This window comes from Euwallacea fornicatus, chromosome 33, assembly GCF_040115645.1.
Source record: "Euwallacea fornicatus isolate EFF26 chromosome 33, ASM4011564v1, whole genome shotgun sequence".
NCBI lineage: Eukaryota > Metazoa > Arthropoda > Insecta > Coleoptera > Curculionidae > Euwallacea > Euwallacea fornicatus.
In genome coordinates this window covers 2,473,272-2,500,048 of record NC_089573.1, presented here as the reverse complement: position 1 = coordinate 2,500,048, position 26,777 = coordinate 2,473,272, and the positions used below count along the sequence as shown (strand labels likewise).

The 26,777-nt window shown below is 34.6% G+C and overlaps 1 protein-coding gene across 3 annotated transcripts in view; it reads left to right on the top strand.

The window, feature by feature from the left end:
- The window catches only part of Dscam3 (Down syndrome cell adhesion molecule 3), a 154,410-nt gene extending 127,894 nt beyond the window's left edge, over positions 1 to 26,516 (top strand). The window contains exons 24-32 of one of the 3 annotated variants that reach the window (XM_066299275.1): positions 2,940 to 3,128; positions 3,789 to 3,968; positions 4,026 to 4,319; positions 9,696 to 9,852; positions 10,740 to 10,927; positions 11,316 to 11,441; positions 11,494 to 11,806; positions 12,305 to 12,454; positions 26,114 to 26,516. In XM_066299275.1, the coding sequence (XP_066155372.1) occupies positions 2,940 to 3,128; positions 3,789 to 3,968; positions 4,026 to 4,319; positions 9,696 to 9,852; positions 10,740 to 10,927; positions 11,316 to 11,441; positions 11,494 to 11,806; positions 12,305 to 12,454; positions 26,114 to 26,165 (1,649 nt within the window). In that variant the 3' untranslated portion in view covers positions 26,166 to 26,516. Of the gene's footprint in view, positions 1 to 2,939; positions 3,129 to 3,788; positions 3,969 to 4,025; positions 4,320 to 9,695; positions 9,853 to 10,739; positions 10,928 to 11,315; positions 11,442 to 11,493; positions 11,816 to 11,855; positions 12,455 to 26,113 lie in introns of those variants that run through there. The other 2 variants (XM_066299276.1, XM_066299277.1) reach the window with 2 other exon arrangements.
- Positions 26,517 to 26,777: the final 261 nt, after the last annotated feature.

The window sequence follows — 26,777 nt, the reverse complement described above, 5'->3', positions numbered from 1 at the left end:
GTTTTATGGAACCAGAGAGTAATATGAAAAATTGCAACTATACAGGATGATTCATTGGGAATGGGACATGGCGAAACCCGAGATAGGGGACACCAAAATATGACGATTGGACGCAACATACCTTATATCAATGTTGCGCGTTTCAGAGTTACAGGGTGTTAAAAGTTAAAATTTTATTTTAAAATTCCTTAATAACTTTTTGTGTTTTCATCATGTGTTTCGTCACGTTCCATTCCCAATGAATCACCCTGTAGATCTTCAATGGGGTTGGTTGACCTGCATTTAACTTCCATTGAAGAGGTTCGTTTGTAAAATGCGGGTGCAAGGAGTTATGATATCATCAGTGATCTTTTTGTCAGAAACATTGCCAAATTCTGACAAAGTTATATTGATTCCACTTTTTTATACAACTTTAGTTGTTAAAGAAAATTATTCTCTTATGTTATCGTTTATGAGTTAGAAAAAAAACGTCTTAGCAATTATCGCAAAAATATATTCAAAAATATAAAACTAGTTTTAATTTATTCCTAAATCTAGTTTGTTAAACCTCGTATTTGCAGAAAATACCTTAAATAACGTGTTCAAACTAAACTGGATTGGCATTAACGGGCTTACGCAGTGGCCAGGACATAACTCCTGACTTAACTCTCATAGACTTTTTTTTGAGGGAATTTCTTAAAAGTAAAGTTTATAAAAGTCTTTCAAGGAATTTGGAAGGCTTAAAGGAGAAAATAGGAATTGCTTGCAATGAATTGACGCCCGAAATTGTAAGAAAAGCTACAGAGACGGAAGTTCGGCAAAGACTTCAAATGTGCTTTGCAGTAGGAGGAAGTAATATTGAAAATATCGTAAATTAAATATAATATTTGTTTTGTTTCTTTTTATTACTTGGTTTTATAAAAGCGAATTTTTTGTTGTTTATCTAGTTCTTTTTTAGTAAAATTTAATATTTTTGCTTTAATCGCTCAGAGGTTTTTGTTCATGACTTTTAAACGATAACACATAAGAGAAAATTCTGTGGAAAAATACTATTAATATAATTTTTTTCAGAAATTGGGTATGTTTCTGGAAAAAATATCATTTACTACGCCGTAACTCATTACTTCGATATGTCGGAAATAAACTTCTTCAGGTGGAAATCGGAAGTATCCAACCTCGTTGGAGATCTATAGTTTTAATTTTTCATATTACTTTCGGTTTCTATAAAGCATATTTATTATACAGGGTGAGTCGGGAGGATCGTGCCAAACTTCAGGGGCGTGTTGTACATGAAAAATAAATGTAAAAAAACTCAAATGTTGTTATCCGATTTTCGTTTGTTTACAAGTTATAGCGTAAATAAAATTAAAACATAAAATTTTAAAAAATTATAAATTTCATAAGAAATTCCATAAATTAACGTTTGGATATCATAGTAAATGTTCAAAAATATCGCCATTAACTTCTAAACATTTTCGGCTTCGTCTATGAAGAGCATTCGTTGCGCTCCTGATTGTTTCATGTCTTTCTTTAATGGCAGCTGCAGCATTTCTAATGCGTTGAATTAGTGCATCTTGAGTGTCCACTTTTACTCTGTACACTTCAGTTTTAAACCAACACCACAAACAATAGTCTAGTGGTGTGAGGTCTGGAGACCTTGGAGGCCAACTAATAGGGCCACCACGACCAATCCAACGTCCAAGAAACGTTTCGTCTAAATGTTGCTTAAACTTTATGTTTTAATTTTATTTACGCTATAACTTGTAAACAAACGAAAATCGGATAAAAACATTTGAGTTTTTTTACATTTATTTTTCATGTACAACACGCTCCTGAAGTTTGGCACGATCCTCCCGACTCACCCCGTATACAGGGTGTTCCTTAATGATGTGCGAATATTTTAAGGTTGGATTCTACGTGAAAGAATAATGATAGTATGTCGTATGAACTTCGTTCCAAAAACGCTCCGTAACGAAAATACTGAGCTGCAAAAATTTTTGAAAAAAAATGGAAATTAACGAATATTTCTGAAACTGCATGAGATATTTCAATGAAATTTGGTATGTAAAGGGGAATTAATTGCACTAACAATATGCGTTTCACTGTAAACTCATTCAAAACTACATTAATACGATAAATAAAGCAGTAGAAAATTTAATACATTATGGCTTGACATCGTAATAAAGTATGAATTACAACTGACAAGAAAAAAAAAGATTTTACAAGTATTGAAAATGACTTTCTTTCTTTAATATGCATGCTAGTTTATTATAGACCCATCAACACTATAGAAGAATCGAAAGAGAGGATAGTTGCAGCACGTGACAGAATACAAGGTACTCCGGGAATATTAAAAATAGCGCACAATTCTATGAGAAGAAAGGTGGAACCATTCATATTAAGTGAAGGGGGTCATTTTCAACACTCGTAATAACCATTTTCTTTTTGTGTCTTATTAGTCGTAATCCACATTTCGTTACGACGTCAACCCACAATGTGTTGAATTTCCTATTGTTTAATTTGCCGCATTAATACAGTTTTGAACGAGTTTGCATTGAATTGCATATTGTTATTGCAATTAATTCCCCTTTGTAAACCGTCTTTACATAACAAATTCGTTGAAACATCTCAAGTGGTTTCGGAAATATTCATTTTTTCCCTAAAACTTTGCAGCCCTGTGCTTCGCAACGCAGCGATTTCGGAACATTTTGTTTATGTAACAAACTATCATTATTTTTTCATGTAGAATCCCACCCTAAAACGTGCGCACATCAGTAAGGAACACCCTGTATATTTAGGTACAAGGGTGTCGAGTTGGAGACCTTCAAATCCTAGACATCCTGGGTAATAGATGCAGTTTTGATTGGATAAATTAGGGCGCATTTTTTTATCAATAATCCAACGTTTACTTCTTCGATTAAATTGGGGGTATAACAGCAAACCTCTTAATCTTTTTATAGACGTAGACGTATCCCTAACTGGCAACTACACTTGCAAAGCCGAAAACGTATATGGAAAAGACTCAATAACGTATTCGCTTATTGTCCTAATGCCTCCCTCAGCTCCGGACATCGAAATAGAGTATGCCACCTCCAACAGCATTAAAGTAAAATGGACGGAACCGGAAAATGGCGGGGCCAAAATCCAAGGTAAATTACAAACACACATATTTGAGCTTTATTGTAGTTATTAATTATACTGGGCGTCAGTAATATCACCTTCATATTTGAGTCTTTCCACGGTTGTATTGCGGAACTAGATTGCAAATCTACTTTTACCGAACCATGCTGGGCCCGTATGATTGTTTCGACCTTGCCATAAGGGACCGAAGTTGAAAGTGATTGCTTGGCGGGTCAGATAGAAACCAAGAAATGAGTACACTTTAGGTTTTGTTTTTAAACCACATACATTCTACCATACCAAGTTTCGTTAAAGGTCGGAGAATGACCATTTAAGCTCAATGAGTTTTTAGTATTTGGTTTCGATTAACTTTTTACTTTCGCGTTTTAAAAAGTAATAATCTTTTTAACGAACTGGTTCAACTTTCGAAGATATTTGGTATTAATGTGTTAATTCCGTTGGTAATTTCTCTTCCGCGGTTTGTCCAGCTATTTCGTAATAAAGTACCTACGTTTGGATAGTTTAACGTCCACGATGAAATTGGTTGCACAACGCCTTTATTCTTGACCAGTGCCGCTTTGTAGAACCCATGAAATAAAAATTATACCGTAAAATTTGTATATAATATCAACAATAATAATTAATCACTAACGCTTTCCAATGTTTTTGCGTTCTACAAAACTCTTCAGGTTATGCTTTAAACATCAAAGATGAACATTCAGATTGGACTCGAATAGACGTTTTGCCCGAATCGCAGCAATACACAATAGAGAATTTAAAATGCGGTTCTCCCTATTACGTGTACGTTGCTGCCCAAAACGGAGTTGGAAGGGGCACTTTTAGCCCTATCGTCAGTATTCGGACTAAAGGTATTTGAATACGTGCATTCAGAGCCAAATTATTAGTTATAAAAAAATTCTCCCTAGGGGGTCCTCCTCTCTTGCCGAAGGAGGATCAAATTTTAGCAAGAAACTCCTCAGTTATCGCTGTGGTCTTGAAAAACTGGCCCAACGGAGGATGTTCGATCACGCAATTTTCTCTGGAGTATAAAAGTTACGCCGAGTCCAGCTGGTTGTTGGTGGCTAAGGACGTCTCAAAGGAACAAATTGTGATTGAGAACCTGTCGTCTGGTACTTGGTACCAAATCAAAATAACCGCCCAGAACGACGCAGGAGTGGTTCGGGGGTTCTACAACATAGCGACTTTGACGATCGATGGCAGTAAGTGTGGCAATTACTTGCGCAATGTTTGTTCACTACTTTTACTGTTAAATCGCAAGTTTTCCAGCGAAACATCGATTATAGATAGAAAATTGGATAAATAGAACCAACTTGTGTGCCGAGCTGTATTTGGAAATAATAAATTATTTAATACCAATTTGAGTATTATGCAAACAAATTCATCAACTTATTTCTGGTTTGTTCATAATCGGCAACTATGCTTAATCCGTTTTGATGAAAATTTTACATAATTCTTGATCGACTCGTATTCCTTTCGTGCAAATTATTTGGCAGCGATTTTTCGCTTTCTTAGAAAATTTTAGAAAATAGATCGCGACGTTTACATAAACGCTCAAATCTCGCCACTTTTGTCCAAGCGACTTTCTAAATTGAGACAAATTAAGACATTCGGCTGCCTCGGCGTGTCCCGACCTGGGCCGTATTGACTAAATGATCGTTACTTAATCCGTTTCTCTGCATTTACGTATCTGCAAGAACAAATGTGGATTCGGCAAGGTCGTTATATGGAGCAAAAGATCACCTTGAAACGTCGAGAAATTAACGCTAATAATCCGTTGGTAACAGCTGACTTTTTAAACACGATCTTTATCGGGTATATCAGCGATTACTCGGTAGATCCAGGGCGTGGCTTTGTGTGTTGTTTTCCTGGTAAAATACACTGCAAATGGTTTTTAGTAGCTAATGATGCTTGTAGCTTGAGCAAACAAGAATAAAAAGTCTTTTTATGTCACAATTTAGTCGCCGATTATCTTTTAATGTTACTAAAAGAAATTAAAAAATGACTTTTCCTCACTGTGCTTTATCGCCAACTACGGGCATATCCTGCATCTGATTTACTACCTCCTAGTTGTCTAAATACCATTTGTGATTTATATGGTTGTAGAGGAGGTTTTCCTGGTAAAATACACTGCAAATAGGTTTTAGTAAGTGATCATGTTTACAACTTGACCAACGAAAATCAAGTCTTTTTATGTCACAATTTAGTTATTTCATACCGGGTACATGTGAGACGTGGTACGCCCTTATACCCACAGGAACTTTTAATTGCATTAAGGTCAAATTATTAATGTACCATTAACTTTAACTGCACGATAATTTCCATAGTAACGTAAAAATAATCACTCTGCTTCACCACGCCTGTGCATTTATTAGATTCTTTATTTACAGAAACTAGTTTGATGTTAATGGAAACACATTAACAATCTTAAATTATTATTGCCCTTAAAGGTCAAATTTTTAATGGGCTGCGAACTTTAATTCCAATATAATTCCCGTAGGAGTACAAAACCTGACCAATGTTCAGTTTTCTTCCAACCTTTGCATAGAAATTGGATTGGAATTAACCATATTAATGCTTTAGCCCCAATAGCCAAAAATCGTATATTACAAACTTCTACCATAAACCAACCAGGAATATAATTCCCATGAAAATCAATGCCTCCATTCTATAACCGATTTTTCCAGGAAAAATTATTTTAAATTTCTTTCTTCGCTGCTGGAGGTAGTAAAGGCTAACATAGAAACAGATAATTTAGCTGAATGAACTGAGTTTTGTCAGGGTTCATTAACAATACATTCTAATTTGGTCAAAATGTACAACACATTATGAAAATGTAAGAATGTCCCAATTTAGTAACCGTTTATCTTTTAATATATGAAGAAATTATTTTTTTTCTCAGTGTAGTTTATTACCAACTGCAGACACATCCCATATCAGATTCACTACCTACCCGATTCTATAGGTTTCCAATATGCCAAAGTGTAATTAGTATACATAGAAGGTGTAATTTAAATGCGTTTCTATATTACAAGCAGTGATTTTTTGAGTGGTTCTAATACGAAAGGTTTATATAAATGTAAGTCCGGTAACGTTTACAGATACAGGGTGTTACATTAAAAAAACAGTTTTTTAGAAAAAATCCTAACAATTCATTTGCCAATGTTGAAAATTGACAGTGCTATTGATGGTTATTATTGCTATATATATGTATATAATTATTAAATATAATTATATACATATATACAGGGTGTCCCAAATAAAGTGAGTTCCATGGGGATTATGGAAGCGGTAAGAGATACAAGGTGACTCAAATTAGAAAAAAGAAGCGCGTTTTTGTGCCCATTCAGAAAATGTTCTAAATTTAAAAATATGCACAGGGGTTGTCAAAATATGAGCAAAAAACTGAAAACTGCGATTTTCGAAAATCATAAATTATAAGTACACTGTTTGAGTAAATTAAACCAAACTTTTATGCAATTTATGCTCCAAGAACTTTTTTAAAAATTTTGTATTTTGTTCGCATTAAGCATTTAAAAATACAACTTGATGCGAAAAAAAATACAAAAGACAAAAAAGTTATACTTCCGTTTGCGCAATGCACAAAAAATACGAATATTTTTAAAAAGTCAGCAGCGCATAAATAAAAATAATAAACATAAATAACACTGCCAATTTTCAACATCGACTAAAGAATTATTAAGATGCTCACGAAAAACAGATTTTTTTAAAGTGCGACACCCCCTATGTTGGAACTTTGCCTATGCTTATGGTTTTATCAACTTTTCGTCTTAGAATCATTTAAGAAGATCAGTTCTTGAAGTCTGGCCACTTATGTAAACAACACCCTGTATATGGAGAAAGAATTTCTGTTCTGCGCGGCTGTTGATCTTTCTAAGAGATCCAACGATTGACAGTCGGAATAAAGACCCAATAAAAGTGATTTTACTGAATGGAAATAAAAAATTTTGTATCAAATATGAATTTTAATAGTATAAACCCACGAAAAAACTTATACGGGGCGTTCAAAAAGAGTGCTAACAGCTTTATTAAATAATTAATTCTTGTCAAAACCCAGAGATACATCGGAATTCTTACTTTTAATTACATATTTTAGTCATACTGACGCTCATTTTTATCAATACTTCTCAAAGATGTGACGTTATGACACATTTTTTTGCTGATAAGATAGGTTCTGTAAGACTTTCAGTGAAAAGTGTTGAGTTTTGAATAAATCTGAAAAATTTCATTGAATTTGGTGAATTTCAACCCACGTGACAGAGTGTAAGTATTCCGAAGTGTACTTATAAGTGTCAAATTTTGTAGCAACAAAAAAAATCGTAAAATTTCGCAAAAAATTGTTATCACCTGAGTGTGGACGTATTTCGCGCATTAGCACTGGTTTTTACGAAATTTTGCGAATTTTAGAAAATTCGCAAAACTAGAGTTTTGTCGTTAGTGTGATTAATAATTATTAACGTGAAGGATCAAAATGTTTAGCACGCTCCCATATGTGATGAACTTAAAAAAAAATCAATTAAATTTATAGGTTTATTCAGGATTGAAAGACCTGTCATGAAAGGTATCACACGAATATTTCACCATTTAAAGAATGAATCATGATGTCATTACTTTGACAGGCGTCATTAAAAATGATGGTCAGTATATTAAAAATGTGTCATTAAAAGTAAACTTTTTGATGTATATAGACAAGAATTAATTAAGTAAGGAAATACAGAACGACCAATACAGTAACTTACACTGAATGGATCATGCTTGACTCACACACAACTGTCTAGAGCCGGGAGAAAGTTAGTCGTGGAAAAGGAAAATTATTTCCCTTGGAAAACACTGGAGTGGATAATTTCCATGTATAACTTCAGTCAAAGGGTTCTACTACCTCTTTATAGAAGCTGGATAAATTCAGAAGTTTTTCATGACTTCAGGAACTGACACATACGAAGAGGCTCCTGGGGAGGATCCTGGATCAAAAAAACATCTAAGGATACCGACGAAGATACATAAATTCTCAGCCATGCTTGAATGGATCTGAACCATAGCCCAGTAAAAGCATAGATAGAGGAGCAAACAAACAGATATCTTTATCGATCCCGAAATATCCAAGACATCATGACTACTGGGGAGAAATCGGCAGAACATCGCGAATATTGTGGAAATCCTCATAGTTTATTACCCTACTCAAGTTAATTCAAACCTGAACTAACTTGTACTGATGAAACATATGCACCTCCGAGGAATGGAAGACAGTCCGTTTTGCAAACACTGCGATGCAGGAGAAGATTCCTGATCTCCTCATACTTACTTAAATGCGTGTAAGAGTTGGGAACTCTTCAGACACAGGGTTTTCGGAGCCGCCTTACTCCTTAAGGAGGAACTTCCGACTCGTAAATGGGACAAAATCCTCTCCTAGTGAAGAAGAGGATAGATCGTTTTTTTGAGGAAAGAACACTCATATGGATTAAAAAGGGCATGGATTGGGGAGAGACCCTAATGGCCTAATTTTAAAATATCTCTTCTCCTATTTTACTGCCATTGCTATTAAGAAAATATTCTGATGTTACTAGACTTTTTTGATATCCTCTATATTAGAGATTAGAAACCATCTGACAGAAAAAAACTAAAAAGGTTAGAATATCAAGAAAAAAGTTTCCATAAAAAATGTTGGAAACAATTCTTTTTTTTTTTAATAATAATAACCAAAAGAATCAACTCTATAACGATTTAATATAGTGTAAGACGATTTAAATTGCCCCCACTTGCTTCAAATATTAAAAAATTAATATACAGGGTGAGTCTTAAGTAATAGGACACAGAGCAACGATGACATAAAAATAACGCAATATAGCTAAATTTATGTTATACCAAAAGTTGATAATAACCGAGATACGGGGTGCCAAAGTTGATAAATAAAATAAAATTTTCTTTAATGTCTCTGGAATAGTCCGGGCTAATTTCACGAAATTTCTTATATAGGGGTTTTTGGAGATGATCAACTCAAATTTAACGACGATTTCGGTGTATCTTCTACAGGGGGCCACAATTGACAATTAGGAGTCATTTAAACTTTTTTGTGCCACGGTGTATGTCATTTTGGACTCATGAAATTTGTTCTCTCACCTTTTCCAGTTAAAAAAGCTACACCTTATTGGTGTTGCTAGGAGTAACGGTTTTCGAGAAATTCAATTAAATAACTTAAATTCCTATTTTTTCTGCTTGTTGACATGTAACAACATAATTTTTTTGTATCGTTAAAAAAGCACAAAGATAATATGAAAACAATTTAATACCGCAGTTGGTTTTCTATTGAGATATTTATTTAAGCTCCATTAAATAAATTTTCAACTTTGACACCCTGTATCTTAGTTATTATCAACTTTTGGTATAACATAAATTTAGCTATATTGCGTTATTTTTATGTCATAAATCCATCGTTGCTCTGTGTCCCATTACTTAAGACTCACCCTGTATATTTCTAACCTGAACTTTCTGCATAATACTAAAATCAAAGCCGAAGCGCGTATAGCAGCATACTTCGCCATAAATATTTTTCCTACTAGGTAAAGTCCCCATGCTTCCAAAAATGTTGGAAGAAATCGCCGATTTTAAAGATGGCCGTTTCTGGACACAAAAGGTCTTCATAATACCAGCGTCAGTGCTGCTGGGACTTACAGTTGTGGTGCTGTCATGCGTCATTGTCATGTACCAGAAAAAACGGTAAGTACCATTATACATCGGTATGGTACTTACAGTACGGTATGTACCTGTACACATATTAAAAGTAAATGAGAGGTTTATGAAGCGAATATTTAAAAATTATAAAGGATATACACTGTATTTCTGGGATGTTCTCACCTGTACTGCTAACTGGTTTAACATAGGAAAAACGATTTGCACTCTCCTGTCCTCTGTCTGCAAATAAATGGAAAAAAACTTTGGACAAATTTAAACATTTTTTGATTCCGAAAAATAATTTTATTTCTTGCTGTTATGTAAGGGCAAAATAGGGCAGGTGAATAAATACGAATCAAGGAAGATGTGTTTATTCGCATTCTTCATGGTCTCTAAGAAATTTGATTTTGTAAATTATAGACTTATCTCATAGGGTCTGAACTGCGATATTTTTCTAAGGGACAAACATACACATAAACCCAGGAGTTAACGTTTCTAATCAGTTCCCAATATTTACTAAACTTCACATTCCAAACTTTCTTACATCAAACACGAATAAGTGTTACATAAAAATTCGCATTTGTAACTGTCTTTGAGATTCTTATATGACAATCGTGTCAAGATACTACTAAAGGTCCTATTAATTAATCAAACGCCTAATGCGATTTTTTCACCATTTAACATTAATTAAACATAATGTTTCTACGATCCGATGTTTTGAAACTGATGCTGGAAAGGGCAACTGGTTTTCGCCATTTCAAACAGTTGAAAAGTTATTTTAACTACTTTAAATAATTGTGAAAAGTTTTGAATCGCCTAGTATATCGTCCATACTAAAATATACGTAGCACACCTCTTTGATTAAATTTAAAAGACATTAAACCAACCACTTCATATATGGAAATGAAAATTTTAATAGCTTAAATTTGCAGTAACCGCAAACAAGGAAGATTCGATTCGAATAACAGCAAGACTGAAACTCATTCTGCGCGTCACCTGCGCCATCGACATGTGCAGGACAAGTTAGCAGAACGGGAAAGTAGCAGGACTAATATGCAGCAAATGTATTTGCCGCCTCCAGTTAAGGGTTCCGACAAGGCCGTGGAGAGTGACATTGCCGGTAATTTTTAAATATTTACCTGTTTGGTAATCCGCCATTGTGACCGAATATTCCAAAGATGTTTGGTGTGTTTTTAGATACGAACAAGGGAAAACCTGCTCTTTTGACGTGGAACACATTTTAGCGATTTATAAAATATTTTCCTAAAAGGGAGGTTTTGAACCAACACCAGCATATAGAATCCCGTATAATTACCACCAACCTTGCCGGTATTTTAGAATTTATTCAACATATTGTTGAAAGGACATCGGTAATACTAAACTCACAGTCAAAGCCCACGAAGGTTATTATAAGATTGCGTTACGATAAACTTATTCACATTGTCTCGAAAGCAAAAATTCCGTAATATTTGGCAACATTTCGACTATTTCAACAAATCTCTTCTCAGATTACACCATGCAATTCAAGACCTTCAGCCATATGGAAGACGGCGATCGATCTAGGGGGATAATATCGAAGAACCAACCGAGCAAAGGAACCTGGCATAAAAACCAGCATTACTACAATAACGAATGTATGCGTATAGCACATGATTTTTAGTCGGGTTATAATAATGTCTTTTACAGCAGCTCTCCTGCCACATCCGACCCAAATATTATACCGGCCTCAATTGCACCACAACGAACCTAATGCAGACTCAGATTCCGAAGATACCAGCGGGAGCGGTGGTTGTGAAGGAACCACGGGTACAAGTTACCGACAAGCAAAGAAAAGAGAACGGGGTCACTCGGGTGTAGGGTACACGGGTTACGAAACCCTCCTGGTAGCCGATTTGTACAGAAATAAAGATTCCAGCACGGAATCCAACGAGCTATCCCCATTGGCGGAAAGGAGGCAACCGGCGGTTAAGAGACATTATAGGACTGCAAGTAGTAGCAGGTAGCCAAGGTACATTATTTGATATTGATTACACTTATCTTTACTCTAGGTCGATTAAGTATTAGGTATCATGCGCTGCGAAACGTTTTCAACGAGCATGTAAACGAGGTGAAAGGAACTTATTACGCGTAGAGGGAGTATACAATTTTCGAACTACATTCTATTATATAACGATCAAGGTGTAGTGCACGTAAGTTATTCGACTTAAAAAAAAAATTAAGTGCAGTCGGCACCGTTGCCTCGACAAAGGATAACCATTATGCAATTAAACTATACATTGATAAGCTACCCATGAAAATACACTCCGGTCACTCGAATCGAATTAGAGCGAATTAGAATCGAATTCTCTTCAAATCTAAGCCCTTGCAAGAGGCGGATCAGGGCGGTTCCTCTAACAATCTAAAATCGGTAAAAGGCGTGGAGCGCATACGAATTCACACAAGAAACTTGCTGAAAGGTTACAACCATTTCCAAAGTAATAGATTTTCAATTTTGTAGTTCAGAGAATGTTAAAGTTGAAGCAGCTCAGGTGAATATCAGGCCTCCGACTTGCTTCTCCGATAGCAGAGAACTGAGCGAAGCCGAATGCGACAGGGACTTGAAAATTTCAGAAATTATATCTTCAGAGCTTTCAGATATACTAAATAGGTAGGTGGGTACGTCCATATTTACCAGGTCTACCGGTATGAAATGACCGCTATTTCGTGAAAATAAAACACCAGTTTTAACAAGGAAAGAAAAAAAAATTATTCAAAATATTGACCATTGCTTTCTACACATTTTGACCACCTTTCTGGCAATTTATGGATACCGCGCCAATAGAAATGCGCCTCTTTGGCATCAAACCAATTAGACACCCAATTTTGTACTTCTTCGTAGGAATCGAAATGTTTCTCAGGCCAATGCGTGTCCCATCGATGAAAACAAATGATAGTCCGAAGGAGTCAAGTCTGGCGAATACGGCGGATGGGGTAGCAACTCCCAGCCAAGTGTTTCGATGGTATCCTGAACCGGTGTTTCTTTGTGTGCAGGTGCGTTGTCATGGAGCAAAGTTACCTTCCCATGTCTTCTGGCCCATTCTGATCATTTTTCGATCAATGCATTGTTTAAATTAATCAATTGTTGTCGATAGCGAACAATATCAACGGTTTCACCAGGTTTTAAAAGCTCGTGGTGCACCACACCTTTCTGATCCCACCGAACACACAGCATTGCCTTCTTGTCGAATCAATCAGGTTTTGCAGTCGATGTTGATGGTTGTCCCGAATCAACCCATGATTTTTTCCGTTTAGGATTTTGAAAAAAAATTCATTTCTCATTTCCAGTAACAATTCGGTGAAAAACTGATCTTCTTTCGTGCCTTTAAAGCAAAATTTCACAGGTGTTTTTTCGGTTCTCCATCTGTCTTTCATTCAATTCATGCGGCACCCGCTTTCCACACTTTTGGATCTTTCCCGTAGCTTTTAAACGATCAGAAATTGTTCGTTGTGCAACATTTAACATTTCTGCCATTTGCTTTTCACTTAAAGTGTCATCTTCATCCAATATTGATTGCAGTTCTGCGTCTTCAAACCTTTTTGGTGGTCTGCCACGTTCTTCATTTTGCACATCAAAATTGTTATTTCTGAATCGTTGAAACCATCTTTTGCATGTTGATTCTGATGAAGCATAATCATCATATGCCTCGGCAAGCATTCGATGCGACTCTACAGCACTTTTCTTCAAATGAAAGCAAAAAGTTAATGCTTTCCGCAAATCATCATTTTGTGGTACAAAATTCGACATTTTTGGCATAATGAAATAATTTATTGTTATTTGTCCAAGGACTTGATTTGTACTGAATATGTTTATCAGTTTGCACACCAACCAAGCAAACAAAAAAAAAGTTTTGTTTACAACAAATGCCCTATATCGAGACATTTATATCCTGACGCTCACTTCATACCGGTATACCTGGTACATTACAGAAGATGTGAATTTTCCATAAAAGACACGTTAAAGAGGACGGAACGAAATCCCTCAAGGTAGATTCTGACCTCATGGGAATAAATATGTATGCGCGTGCGTAATCATTGGTGTTAAAAAGTCAAATTAATTAAGGCACTGCCGGAAACCGAATTCAAAATAAAACGATCAATGTTTTTTAATTTTTTTTTTGGAAATAACGCTTCACACACAAGTAGGTGTTGTTGTAATGGCCACTATTCTCAGTTAAAACTAACCGCGAATTCACCCTTTACTAAAGGCTTAGACTGTGACTCTTCTTAACGTTTAGGTTAAATACTTGTTACCGTCGACAGAACCTAGCAAAAAAAGGGTAGAAGACGAAATGAAACGTTAAACTGAAATGTATCAAAGGTGGATATTAAAATTACGTGAAACACTCCGAAATTCCTCTTCTTAACCGCTATGGGATAACAGTTTCTCTGACGTGCATCATCTCAGTATTCCAAAGTTGAGATAAATGGTTAATGTTTAATCATTATACCTAATTAAACCTGTGTTTCGCTATTTTCATTTTTTCTGTATTGGTAATTTATAATTTTTTTTAGTTTAGTCAAAAGACTACACACATATAAAAATATGTGTCTGGAATTAACATCTTGTTCAACCATAGGCAACCAAGTGTTATCCATGTTAACTAAACAACGAGGCCACGCATCGATTATCTTTAAGTAAAATACATCTATTTTCTTTTATTTTTCTTCGGACAAACCAGGGTCCTGCAGGTCACAGAGAGGGACTCGAGTCGTTCAGGTCCGAGCCAGGTACCCTGGCTGTCGAGGTTTGTCTGAAATGTGAAACGAAAAGTGAAATTCTAACCATCCAACTCCAAAAGTGGTTCCCAGTTCTTTAATAATAGTTCCCTGGTAACGATGCAAGTATGGTCCCATTTAATTATGCGACCGTTGTTTATTTGACGTAATAAATTCGCCATATTTAAAATAAATTTGATGTTCTGAAATATCCTTTCTTAAGGGCCTAGATGTTCCGCCATTACCAAATTTCTCATATTTCCAAGGAACTTCATGTATGCTATAATTTGTGTATTCATTTTTGTTTTGTATATGTATCTTTCTAGTTTTTAAGCCTAGTGTATTTCCTGTTCTAAAAACTGTTTTAGCATTAAATTTATTTTCTATTCGTTTGATTCAGCCTGATGTACCTACTATACAGGGTGTTTCCTAAGTACGGTACATAACTTCGGGAGCGTATTCTACAGCTAAAATAAAGGTAATTTTGTTACGTAAACTATATCCCAAAAATGCTTCGTTGGGGAAATAGAGGGTGTGAAAATTTCTTTAAAAAATTTAAATATTTCAAAAACTACTTGAGACAGTTTCATGAAATTTTAATAAAACAGGCAAGTACACAACAAAAAAATTCATATCTTTATGCAAATATTTCTTCTCTTAAGAATAATAAAAAAGAATGAAAAGATTTAGCTACAATGTTTTTTATTTATTTACTCGAAAACGGTGCGTCCTGCGAAAAAAGTCAGGAGACGTTTTTTCTTCCAAATCGAACAAATAATTAAAAAAGGAACAAAATATTGGAAAAGAATTTCCATTAAATTCCATTAAAATATCCAGCAATTATCCTGCCCGCATGCCACTGGTTACGCAACAGCCACTGTTTTTAGCGGGAAATACGCACCGTTGCTAACTCTCAAATTCTGCAAAATTACATTAAATGTCTCAAGTCGTTTCGGAAATATTTTAAAAATTGTAATTTTTGAAAGAAATTTTCACACCCTGTATTTCCGCAACGAAGCATTTTTGGGATACAGTTTATATAACAAAATTACCTTTAGTTTAGCTGTAGAATACGCTCCCGAAGTTATGTACCATACTTAGGAAACACCCTGTATATGGTATAAAAAGATCTGTAATAAAATGACTCTTTTGATTTTCCCTCATTATAGACTGCTCGACATTGTGAAAATATTTTTTTTATGTGTCTTTTTGGCATTAAAACTTAGTTCATTACACTTTAATTTTTCCCTTTACACACGTAGAACCTTTAAAATTCTTTATTTGAACAAAAAAAAAAGATTTAAAAACACGTAATTTGAGTCTAAATCTGTATCTTTTAATTATCATAAAGAATAACTAGAATTTTTAATATATATTTTTAAACTTAATACTAATTTAAACCTGGATAATACTTGGTTATCTATAATACTTGATATTCCTCAGCGATTAAGAAGAAGAATTCCTGATGCTTCACGTTCTGTAAGTATTCGCCTCTGAGATATTTCAGTTTACTGTTTATTTTTGTTTTTTGACTCTATTTGCCCAAGTTCTGAAGATGATGATAGACTTATCACCAAAACGTTAACAAAGGTTTCGTTCGAGCTCTCAGGAGAGGGTAGATGTTATTATCAGTTGATTTTAATTGAAAATAATATGCTATTCCGCGATAATAAGTAGAATAGGCCCTACTGGTATGTCAGGCGTTATTTTCAAAAAACTATTAAAAAATAATGAATAATGTGTTCCCAGAAAGAACACTTGGCAAAGTGCTTACCTTATATACGTATTTCATAAGTTTCCAGTTTCATTAGCTTTCTCTATCATTTACTTCCCTGTATTAAAAGCCTACTAACATAGTGAACACTCTTTTTAAAAACTTATTTGAAAATATCTCAGAACTAGTCAAATTTAAGTTATACAAATTTTTAATTTTTTCACTACTTGTATCTACTGCTTTTAAGCACATTCTTTAAAAATGTACATGGCATTTGTTATTTTCTTATTCTTTTTAACTTTTATACGTTGTGAGCCAATAATAAACGAAAATCTTTATAGCGCATAATTCTTTTATTTTATTCAAATAGTTCCTACCAATATGGGTCTGCAAATATTTCTTTACAGAGGTGCTGGATGTTAAAATTAAAAAATTATCTTCGTTTTTTGAGTGACTGTTCCTAAGGTTTATGAAACTGGTTAAAATTTGCGAGAATAGTTGCATATACAGGGTGACCCAGATCAAAGTGCAAATATTTTAACCGTGGTTTCTACTAATGGAATTAACAAACACGTATTTTTTCTTTTTGTCCAAAACTCTTTCGTTGAGGTTCTAGGGCTCTTTGAATATGGGGCTCCATTTGGATAAAATAATTTATGTTGGAAGAGCCCTTCGACGGATTGTCATGAAATTTGGTGCACAAACATTTTTCGATCGCAGCAGTTCACGAATAAAAAATGAAATATACAGGTTTGCCGTAAAATAGATATAAGGGCCGGACTATGAATATATGGGCCCATATTTATCTAACTGTTAAATATTTCGATAGGGTGATCACACTACTCGATTGTACCTTTCATTTAGAAACTTTTTTGTCTCTTGAAGATTTTTCGCAGAATGCGTTGTTTTCTCGTAGTAGCGATTCCAAGTTTTACGCCTTTTTACTGCAGGAATTTGTTGATATTAAGTAGACCATGGCTCGAATAGCCACATCACTCTCCCTGTCAAAAAAACCATTCTGATTGTCATTTTCTGGTATATTGTGGTCAACTGGCAGTAGGTATGACTCGTTAATGCTATTATTGCCATATTTAATTATAAAATAACATAAAAATTCATTTTTATTTGTTTTATGATGGCTCTTCCGTTTAGCGAGTATGCTGATATTCACATGATTTATGGTGAGTGCAGACAAAATGCTCGTAGAGCTAGAGCTCTCTACCATCAGCGATTTCCTGATCGACGACCTCCAAATGCAAGAACGTTTACAAATGTTCATATCAGGTTGAGGGAATTTGGTAGTTTCGCTCTTCAACGAGGAGAAAATCACAATATTAAGCATCATGGGGTGGATGATGAGCAAGAAATAATCAATTACTTTGAGGATAATAAAATTAGTAGTTTAAGAAATGCCGAGCATGACTTAATGATCCCAAAAAGTAGTATTCAAAGGGTGTTACCTCAAGAAAAGGATCACCCTTATCGTTTATAGAAAGTCCAGGAACTCGTGGTCACTTTGAACACTTTTTAGTGTGCAATTTCATTCTTCTTTGTTATTTTGTTTCAAATAGTTCAATAAATAACTTTAGGCAGACACGGTGTAATCCGAGGAAGATGAGAATTGCCTTAAAACAACTATTATGGGAAAGCGACGCATTCTGTGAAAAATCTCAAAGAGACAAAAAAGTTTCTCAATGAAAGGTATAATCAAGTAGTGTAATCACTTAATCGAAATATTTAACGGTTAAATAAATACGGGCCTCTATACTCGTAGTCCGGCCCTTATATCTATGCTATGGCAAGGCTGTATATTTAATTTTTTTATTTGTGAATTGCTACGATCGAAAAGTATTTGTATTCCAAATTTAACGAAAATCCTTTGAAGGGCTCTTCCAACACAAATTATTTTATCCTAATGGGGCTCCACATTCAAGGATCTCTATAACTTAAACGACCGACTTTTGAACAAAAAAAAAATATGCGTTTGTTAATTTCATTAGTAGAAACCATGGTTAAAATCTGGGACACCCTGTATAATGGTAAAGTGCATCACAGCAGTTACAAATTGAACTTAAGTCTGAATCGTATAAAACAAAACTATTTTTGTAAACCAGAAATTAAGATTTGCATACAACTGAGGATATACAGAGAGGTGCAAAGTGTTTCAAAATTAAACGGCATCCAGTCAGGGGCGAAATATACTTTTAAAAATAATACCAAAATTCGCATAAAACAATAACGCCTAAACGTTAACATAAACGATGAGCATCAAAGTTGAATTTTAATTTAGTTCTACTTAGATTAAGCATCTTGCCGTTTTTGAGATACTTACAGTAGGGGCCAAAAGTAGATAGACAAACGGAATGTTTCAATTAAATCGTGCATATGTTAATTGATCGGTTTCCTGTGCATGTATGTTATTTGTCGCAAATAACGTTATAAGAAATAATAAACAAATGTTGGTAAAGTTACTTTATTTTCGATAAAAAAATAAATCTTTGGAATTCACCTGGTCAAAAGTAGATAGACGTGGTAAAAACAGTCGAATTTACTTTAAATTCTTAAGATATCAGAAAACTAGTAGTAAAATTTGCATTTGGTTTATAGTCTACAACATGTCTCGTGGAGTAAAAGTGTCCACTGATTTGAAAGAACGAATTGTTAAAGCTTTTAATGAGGGTGAACGGCAAGTGCAAATCTCTCGCAGGTCCGATGTTAAAAAAGGCACTATTTGGGCTATAACAAAAAGATATCAAAGAATTTGATCAATTAACCCGAAACTAAAAACTGGACGACCAAGGAAGCTGAGTAAAAGAGATGTGCGGAAGATAAAGACTATTTGTTCGAAAGATCCATTCGTGTCTTCTGAGAAAATTCGATCTGAGCTGGAAGTTTTCGGAGTTTCTGTGTCTTCAAGGACTGTAAGATGAAAACTAGTGGAAGAGAAATTATTTGCACGCAGGCCAGCAGAAAAACCACTTCTCAGGAAGAAAAATCGGAAGGCCCGAATGGAATTTGCCAAACAACATATTCATTGGCTGAAACAGGATTGGAAACGAGTTTGCTGGATCTAAGTTCAATTTGTTTAATTCCAATGGCATTCAATACGTTAGACGTTCCACTGGTCAGCAATTAAACCTTAAACACACCAGACCCACGGTTAAGCATGGAGGAGGATCGGTAATGATATGGGGATGTTTCAGCGGTTTTGGTATTGGCCCACTGCATTGAACAAATGGAATCATGAACAGATTTCTGTACCGGGACGTACTTCAGAATGTTACCTTATGTTGAAGACAATTTACCCTTAAGATTCCATTTTCAACGCGACAACGATCCCAAACATTCCTCAAAGTTAGTTAAACGGTTTCTTGAAGAATAAAAAGTACCGATTTTGATGTGGCCTTCCCAGTCGCCCGATCTGAATCCCATAGAAAACCTGTGGCAAATTGTCGACCAAGGATTGAGAGATAAAAATTATTCAAATTGCGATGAACTGTTTATTAAAATACAAGAAAAATGGCAAAATATTGATCCAGCAATATTAAATAAATTGATTGAATCAATGCTGCGTCGATGTCAGGCAGTCATTGCCAATAATGGGTATTTTACCATATATTAGCGCCTTGGGAAAAGTCCCAATTGATTTTTCAAGTAATTTGAAGGAAATTGTTATGTTTTTATTTTCATTTTTAAATTGTCTATCTACTTTTGACCAGGTGAATTCCAAAGATTTATTTTTTTATTGACAATAAAGTAACTTTACCAACATTTGTTTATTATTTCTTATAACGTGTTTTGCGACAAATAACATACACTGCCGGCCAAAAGTTTGAGACCACTTATAGAAACGTTAAGTTATTTACAAACATATTAAATTTCCGAGCTATAAACAAATTCCTGCACCATCTACGATTTTTTATTTTCTTCGGAACGCATAAACAATCAGATTTTTTAAGATAAGAGAATTATTTCGTTTTCCTCTACCTCCATTTAAACTAGTGCCGATTGAGCGCCAGAAAGGTACAGTCGTTTGTTCATAACTATGAACGTAATAACTATTACGTCCTCAATAAATATTATTTTGCTGTTTGTTGCATTGGCTAAACAGTACGTTTGTTTAAGTAATCTGAAATGAGATTTGGTATTAATTAACTTTTGTGTTTGTGTGTTATGGCCTTTCTTTGACTAACAATCGCAGCTGGTTTCAACTTGTGGCTTTTACAGCGATGAATTTTAAAAAATGGGGAAAGTGCACGAAATTAACACTGATACGCGATCTGCCATCGTTACTCTATACAGGGTAGCGCAATAGTGTGACAAAGTACCATATCTTCCTTATTTTACAAAATAAAAAAAAAACTGTTCGTTTAAAAGTTATACGTGAACATACAGCCTACATTTTAAAGATATTTTTTATCATATAGGGTGTTGCATAAAGACAGGTCAAAATATTTATTCATTTTATTTGACGGAACCCCCTATATATTATTGTATATTTGGATTCCTCGTAAAATTCTCTCCATGGTAGGATAATTAGTTTTAAATTAAATTGGAACGTTGTCTGCTTATGTCGAAAAATGTTTAAATTTGAAGCAAAACATGGTTCCATAACATGCGCTGTAACTTTCAAAGCACGTTAATTATTTTAACAAAAATTCACACCACAGAAGACAAAGGGATGCTCAAGTGCCTTGTTCAACGAATAAGTCGGTTTCTTATTCAGAATACTAATTTTCTAGTTTACCATGAAAGCCATTGACAAATTTTAAACTTCAAATTTATTATTTATTGATCACTTGTACATCAGTTGTAATAAGGTTGTAATAAATTTAAATATGAACTTTTCACAATCCGAAATGGTTGACATGATTTTCGTGTTGGGTCCTAGTAAGAAAAATGCACTATTAGCTAAAAGATTGTATCAGGAACGATATCCCGAGAGAAGACAACCTGAGAAAAAGGCATTTGAAAAGCTTATGGAACGTTTTGAGAGGACTGGAAGTGTAATATACAACAAAGTTAATAGACAAAAACGATCAAGGACCCACCGCTTGGCCGCCTAGATCACCAGATTTGACGAAAATGGATTTTTCTATGTGGGGATTTGTTAAAGAACAAGTTTATAAAATACCTCCGACTACAAGAGAAGACATGAAAATTCGAATTAGAAATTGTTTTCGCAGTATAACTGTTGAAATGTGTCGAAATTTAAGTGATGCTTTTGAGAGACGTCTTGAACTTTGTATTCAAGAAAATGGCAGACACTTTGAACACTTAATTAGGTAAATGTCTATATTACACAGTGTATAATATTAATAAATTTAAATTAAACTATTAATAGACGTAGCATGTTTTATTTGCAAATGTATTAAAGAAATGAGAATTCCGCCAAAACTAAAGGGAATGCGTATAATGTTACCTTAACAAAAGATGAAGAGGATTCAAATCTCAACAATATAGGATTCGTAAATACAGGGTGTCCCATTTAAAAATTCCAAGAAAAATGAATTTGAATATTCCCAAGTTGCAGGGCCTGTAGAAAGTATTCTGAATAAGAAACCGACTTATTCGTTGAACAAGGCACTTGAGCATCCCTTTGTCTTCTGTGGTGTGAATTTTTGTTAAAATAATTAACGTGCTTTGAAAGTTATAGCACATGTTATGGAACCATATTTTGCTTCAAATTTAAACATTTTTCGACATAAGCAGACAACGTTCCAATTTAATTTAAAACTAATTATCCTACCATGGAGAGAATTTTACGAGGAATCCAAATATACAATAATATATAGGGGGTTCCGTCAAATAAAATGAATAAATATTTTGACCTGTCTTTATGCAACACCCTATATGATAAAAAATATCTTTAAAATGTAGGCTGTATGTTCACGTATAACTTTTATACGAACAGTTTTTTTTTAATTTTGTAAAATAAGGAAGATATGGTACTTTGTCACACTATTGCGCCACCCTGTATAATGTAGATAAGTCCGAACGTGTGACTGCGTCTCAACTTAAATTATCGAAAACTTGTGTTCATTCCGCAATTGTCCGATACAGAGAAACTGGCAGTGATCGAGATCGTCCACGTTCAGGAAGACCAAAAACTACTACAGTGAGTCTCACGAGTATTCGTACTCTATTGATTCCAGATTTAAAGATAAAAATACTTTTTTATAAGTAATTTTCAACTATTTTTTTTTAGTAGAAATGTTTTATGGGCGTGTAAAAAGCCCAACTCCTATAAACTTTATTGAAGATAAACAGTATTATTAACAAAATATAATTTTAACCATAAAATTAAACTCAACTCCCCAACATTACAGGCAGATAGACACACAGTAGAACCAACTGACGAAATTAAATACTTAGGGGTTACAATAGACAAAAAACTGAAATTCACCAAACACCTACAAAACATGAGGACAGAAATCACTCGACGAACAAAACATTTTCGAACACTGATATACAAAGACAGAGCCACAAGTACCAAAACGGCAACAAAAATATACAAAGCGATATGCAGACCTCTATTAGACTACGGCCACGTACTGATGGCGAATGCAACAGACAAAACAAAAAAATACATACAAACAACTGAACAAATTGCCTTAAGACTGATCACAAAAATAAGACATCCCGACAACCCCTTACATAACCCACCCACCCAAATGCTATACGAACGCACAAATATGACGAAAATAATGGAAAGACTACTGCAACTTCGGAAAAAATGGAAGGACAAACCTCATAACTGGACAATACTCAACCACCTCTGCTTGACACGGCAAACTACATTCCCGATTCCTTTATCCCTCCGAAACCCTCCTCGAACACTACCAACAACCATGAACGGACCGCGGACGGACGACAATAGCGAACAGTCACTCCACTCTCATCCTCATCACACTTATGGTTGCCTCGTGGTTTTTTTTTTTCTCGTTTTGTAGATTATACATGTTAATTGGGCAGAAAGGCCAATGGGCCAATAGCCCATTCACCGGGTGAATAAAGATGGTTATTATTATTATTATTATTATTATTTTAAGTATAATAAGTAACAAAATCACACCCACAAGAGTATTCGTACCTACTAAAACTATACTAAAAGATCAGTTTATTTTCTATTATTTAATATTTTGTTGGCCCTCCCCGGGACTTTATAATACTTTTAAGCCGATTAGGCATACTAACTAATTTTTTCGTATAAGTTGGTCCAATTTTATTCCAAATATCCAAATTTTTTACTTTTAATGTTTTTTTGCTGTCAATTTCGTACTTTTTAAATCTTCTTTTCATTTCTGACCATAAATGTTCTATAGGATTGATATCGGGACTTTGGGGTGGTGTTGCCAAGGTATGTGGCGTATTATATAAGATCCATTCTTCCACAATATGAGCCGTGTGTTTTGGATCATCATCTTGCTGGAAATAATAATAATGTTGTAACTCTAATTTTGTAGCACTTGATGCCAAGTGATTCCGTAAAATATTTAGGTAATATGGTTTGTCCATGATTCCTTCAATAAAAACCAAATCACCAACACCATTTGCGGACATACAACCCCACACCATGACGGAACCACCTCCATGCTTTACGGTTCCTTTAAAATTTTTGAATTCGTACTCTGAATTTGATTTTCTCCACGCCATTGTTCGTCCATCTGAATTGAACAAATTGAATTTACTTTCGTCAGTGAAAATTACTTGTTCCTAAAAATTAATATCTTCGTCGACATATTTTTTTGCAAATTCTAAACGTTTTATTCGATTCCTTTTATTAATAAATGGCTTCTTTCTGGCAACTTGGCAACATTGTAGTCGTTCCTTCTCAAAATTCTTCTACATGTTTCTGCTGATACTTCTTTTTTGAAGTATTTTAAGACGAATGCTGCTGACTTGGGTCCACTAATTTGTGGATTCTTCTTTATTTCCTTAATAACTGCTTTTTCCTCGTAAGGAGTAAGTTTCTTCGGGCCTCCTTTACGTTGTTTATTGCAAATATCTCCACTTGACTTGATGTTTTTTATAACATATTGTACCGTAGATTTACTTCTGCCCACTAAATTTGCAATTTCTAAATAACTTTTACTTTGAGTGTGCCATTTAAGAATTAACTTCCCATCACTTAATGAAACTTCACTACTTTTTCTCCCCATTTTTACTAATATCTCCTAAAGACTAACAAATCGATACGTCTATGTTGGTAATCGTTCGTATTATGCCGCAAACAAGTTAAGACAGACTAAATTTCTTATCATCTTGATTTAACCAATAACAGACAGTTGCAGTACGAATACTCTTGTGAGCCTCATTTTATTCTTATTTCCTTAAAATTACGTTTTCGCCATATAAACATTTGAATTTGCAAGAAAGTACATATGAGTTTAAAAGCCCTTTAATTGGAAAGTAGGTTTGTGATGGTACCAGTTTCAAATCGTTCATTGTGAATTAATAACAGTAATTTAAAATAGAGAAGCAATAGAGTACGAATACTCATGAGACTAACTGTACATCTGGTGAGGATAAATTCATAGTTGTTACCAGTAAACGGAATAGGCGTCTAACAGCACCAGAAAATCGCGTTGAGGTAAACAAATATCGACCCAAATCGACATCACTAACTACAGTGAAAAGGCGATTGCAGAAATGCAATTTGGTTGGTCGCATTGCTATCCGAAAACCTTTATTAAGGCCTCAAAACAAAAAAAAACGACTGCAGTGGGCCCTTACCCATAGAAATTGGTCGGAAGACGATTTTAAAAAAGTTCTTTGGACTGACGAATCGAAGTTCGAATTATTTGGATCCAAAAGGAGAGTTTATGTGCGACGTGGTGCTGGAAAAAAGATGATGCCAGATTGTGTAGTACCGACCGTAAAGCACGGCGGTGGTTCCATTATGGTCTGGGGTTGTTTTTCGGGCCATGGAATCGGTGAACTGATAAAAATCGAAGGAATCATGAAAAAGGAGCAGTACAAAGCGATCTTAGAACGAAACGCCATTCCTTCGGGGTTAAAATTGATTGGCAATGGGTTCATTTGTCAACAAGATAATGATCCCAAACACAGTTCGAAATTATGCAGAAGTTATTTGGAACAAAAGGAGACCGAAGGAGTGTTGAAAAATATGGTTTGGCCACCTCAGAGTCCAGACCTTAATCCTATCGAGCTTTTGTGGGAGGAGCTAGATAGAAGGGTTCAGGGAACGATGTCCTTCATCGCGTGAAGACATGTGGAAAGTCTTACAGCAAAGTTAGAACGATATTTCACAAGAGACCATTGATAAATTAATTGCTCGGATGCCTAGACTTGTCAAAAAAATAATCAAATGTAAAGGAAGATTTTTTGATGAAAAATCAGTTTGAATAAAATTTGTGAATTTGTTTTTACTTTTTAAAATTTCATGTTTATGTTTACCTCCTAGATTTGTTAGACTTTATAATACATGTTAATTTAACTTTGTGCTTCATATAACTTTGAAATGTTCAGTCGTCTTTGATTTTCCATTTTAATCAGGTCTTAAACTTTTGGCCGGCAGTGTACATGCATAGGAAATCGATCCATTAACGTATGCACGATTTAATTGAAACATTCTGTTTGTCTATCTACTTTTGGCCACTTCTGTATATTACACTGATAGAGCTTTTCCTGAATTTTTTTTTTGCATCACTCCACTTAGGCTCCGTTTGAACATGCCATGAATAAAAAACGCACTTGGTCACAAATAACCGCAAATCATCGATATAGTTTTCAGACGTCCAGTTTCCTCTTTAGTAACCCCATTTGAATATAATAGCCGTTGGATACTATTGAATTTGTATTTTGCATTTTTAGATACCATGAAAGGAAGGAAGAAGAAAGAAAACAGTTTACTATTCACGTTTAGTGCACGGTTGCTGCCTCCGACAAGACTCGCTGGTTTTTTAGTTAGACTATTTTTCTGATACAAATCGAGAAGCTTTGTTTTTTAAACATGCACTAAGGGTTGTGATATATGAGGTCTTTTCTACTGGATATACCGGGTGATTCCGAGACACTGTTTCACCAATTAAAGAATCTTCTTCGGGCAACTTCCACCAAACTTCTTACGCTCTATAAGTTTTTTGACTATTTTTTACTCCAGCCCATATATCACGTGAACGAGACCGACTGCAATCTTTGTAAGTATCTATAAAATGAATATTCAGTAAATTTTTTCAATGTTGAGAAACAGTCTTTAATAAAATTGTAAGATTTATGTGTTCTTTCATTTGCTCGAGCATTTTAAATAACAAAAAGCAATTTACCTGTCAATAGAGGCGACAAGTTTGATAAATTAAAAAGGATATTTTCGCAACAATCAATTTGAGATTGCTATTCTTTAATTCTAAGATGTCGTATGGTTAATTATAGGTTGTGGCATCGTAAACAACATTGGAGACCACCCCATTCATTGATTTATTATAGAGCTGCAACTCCCAGGCTCAGTACGGCCGCTCGCTTATCTAGTTTAAAATTA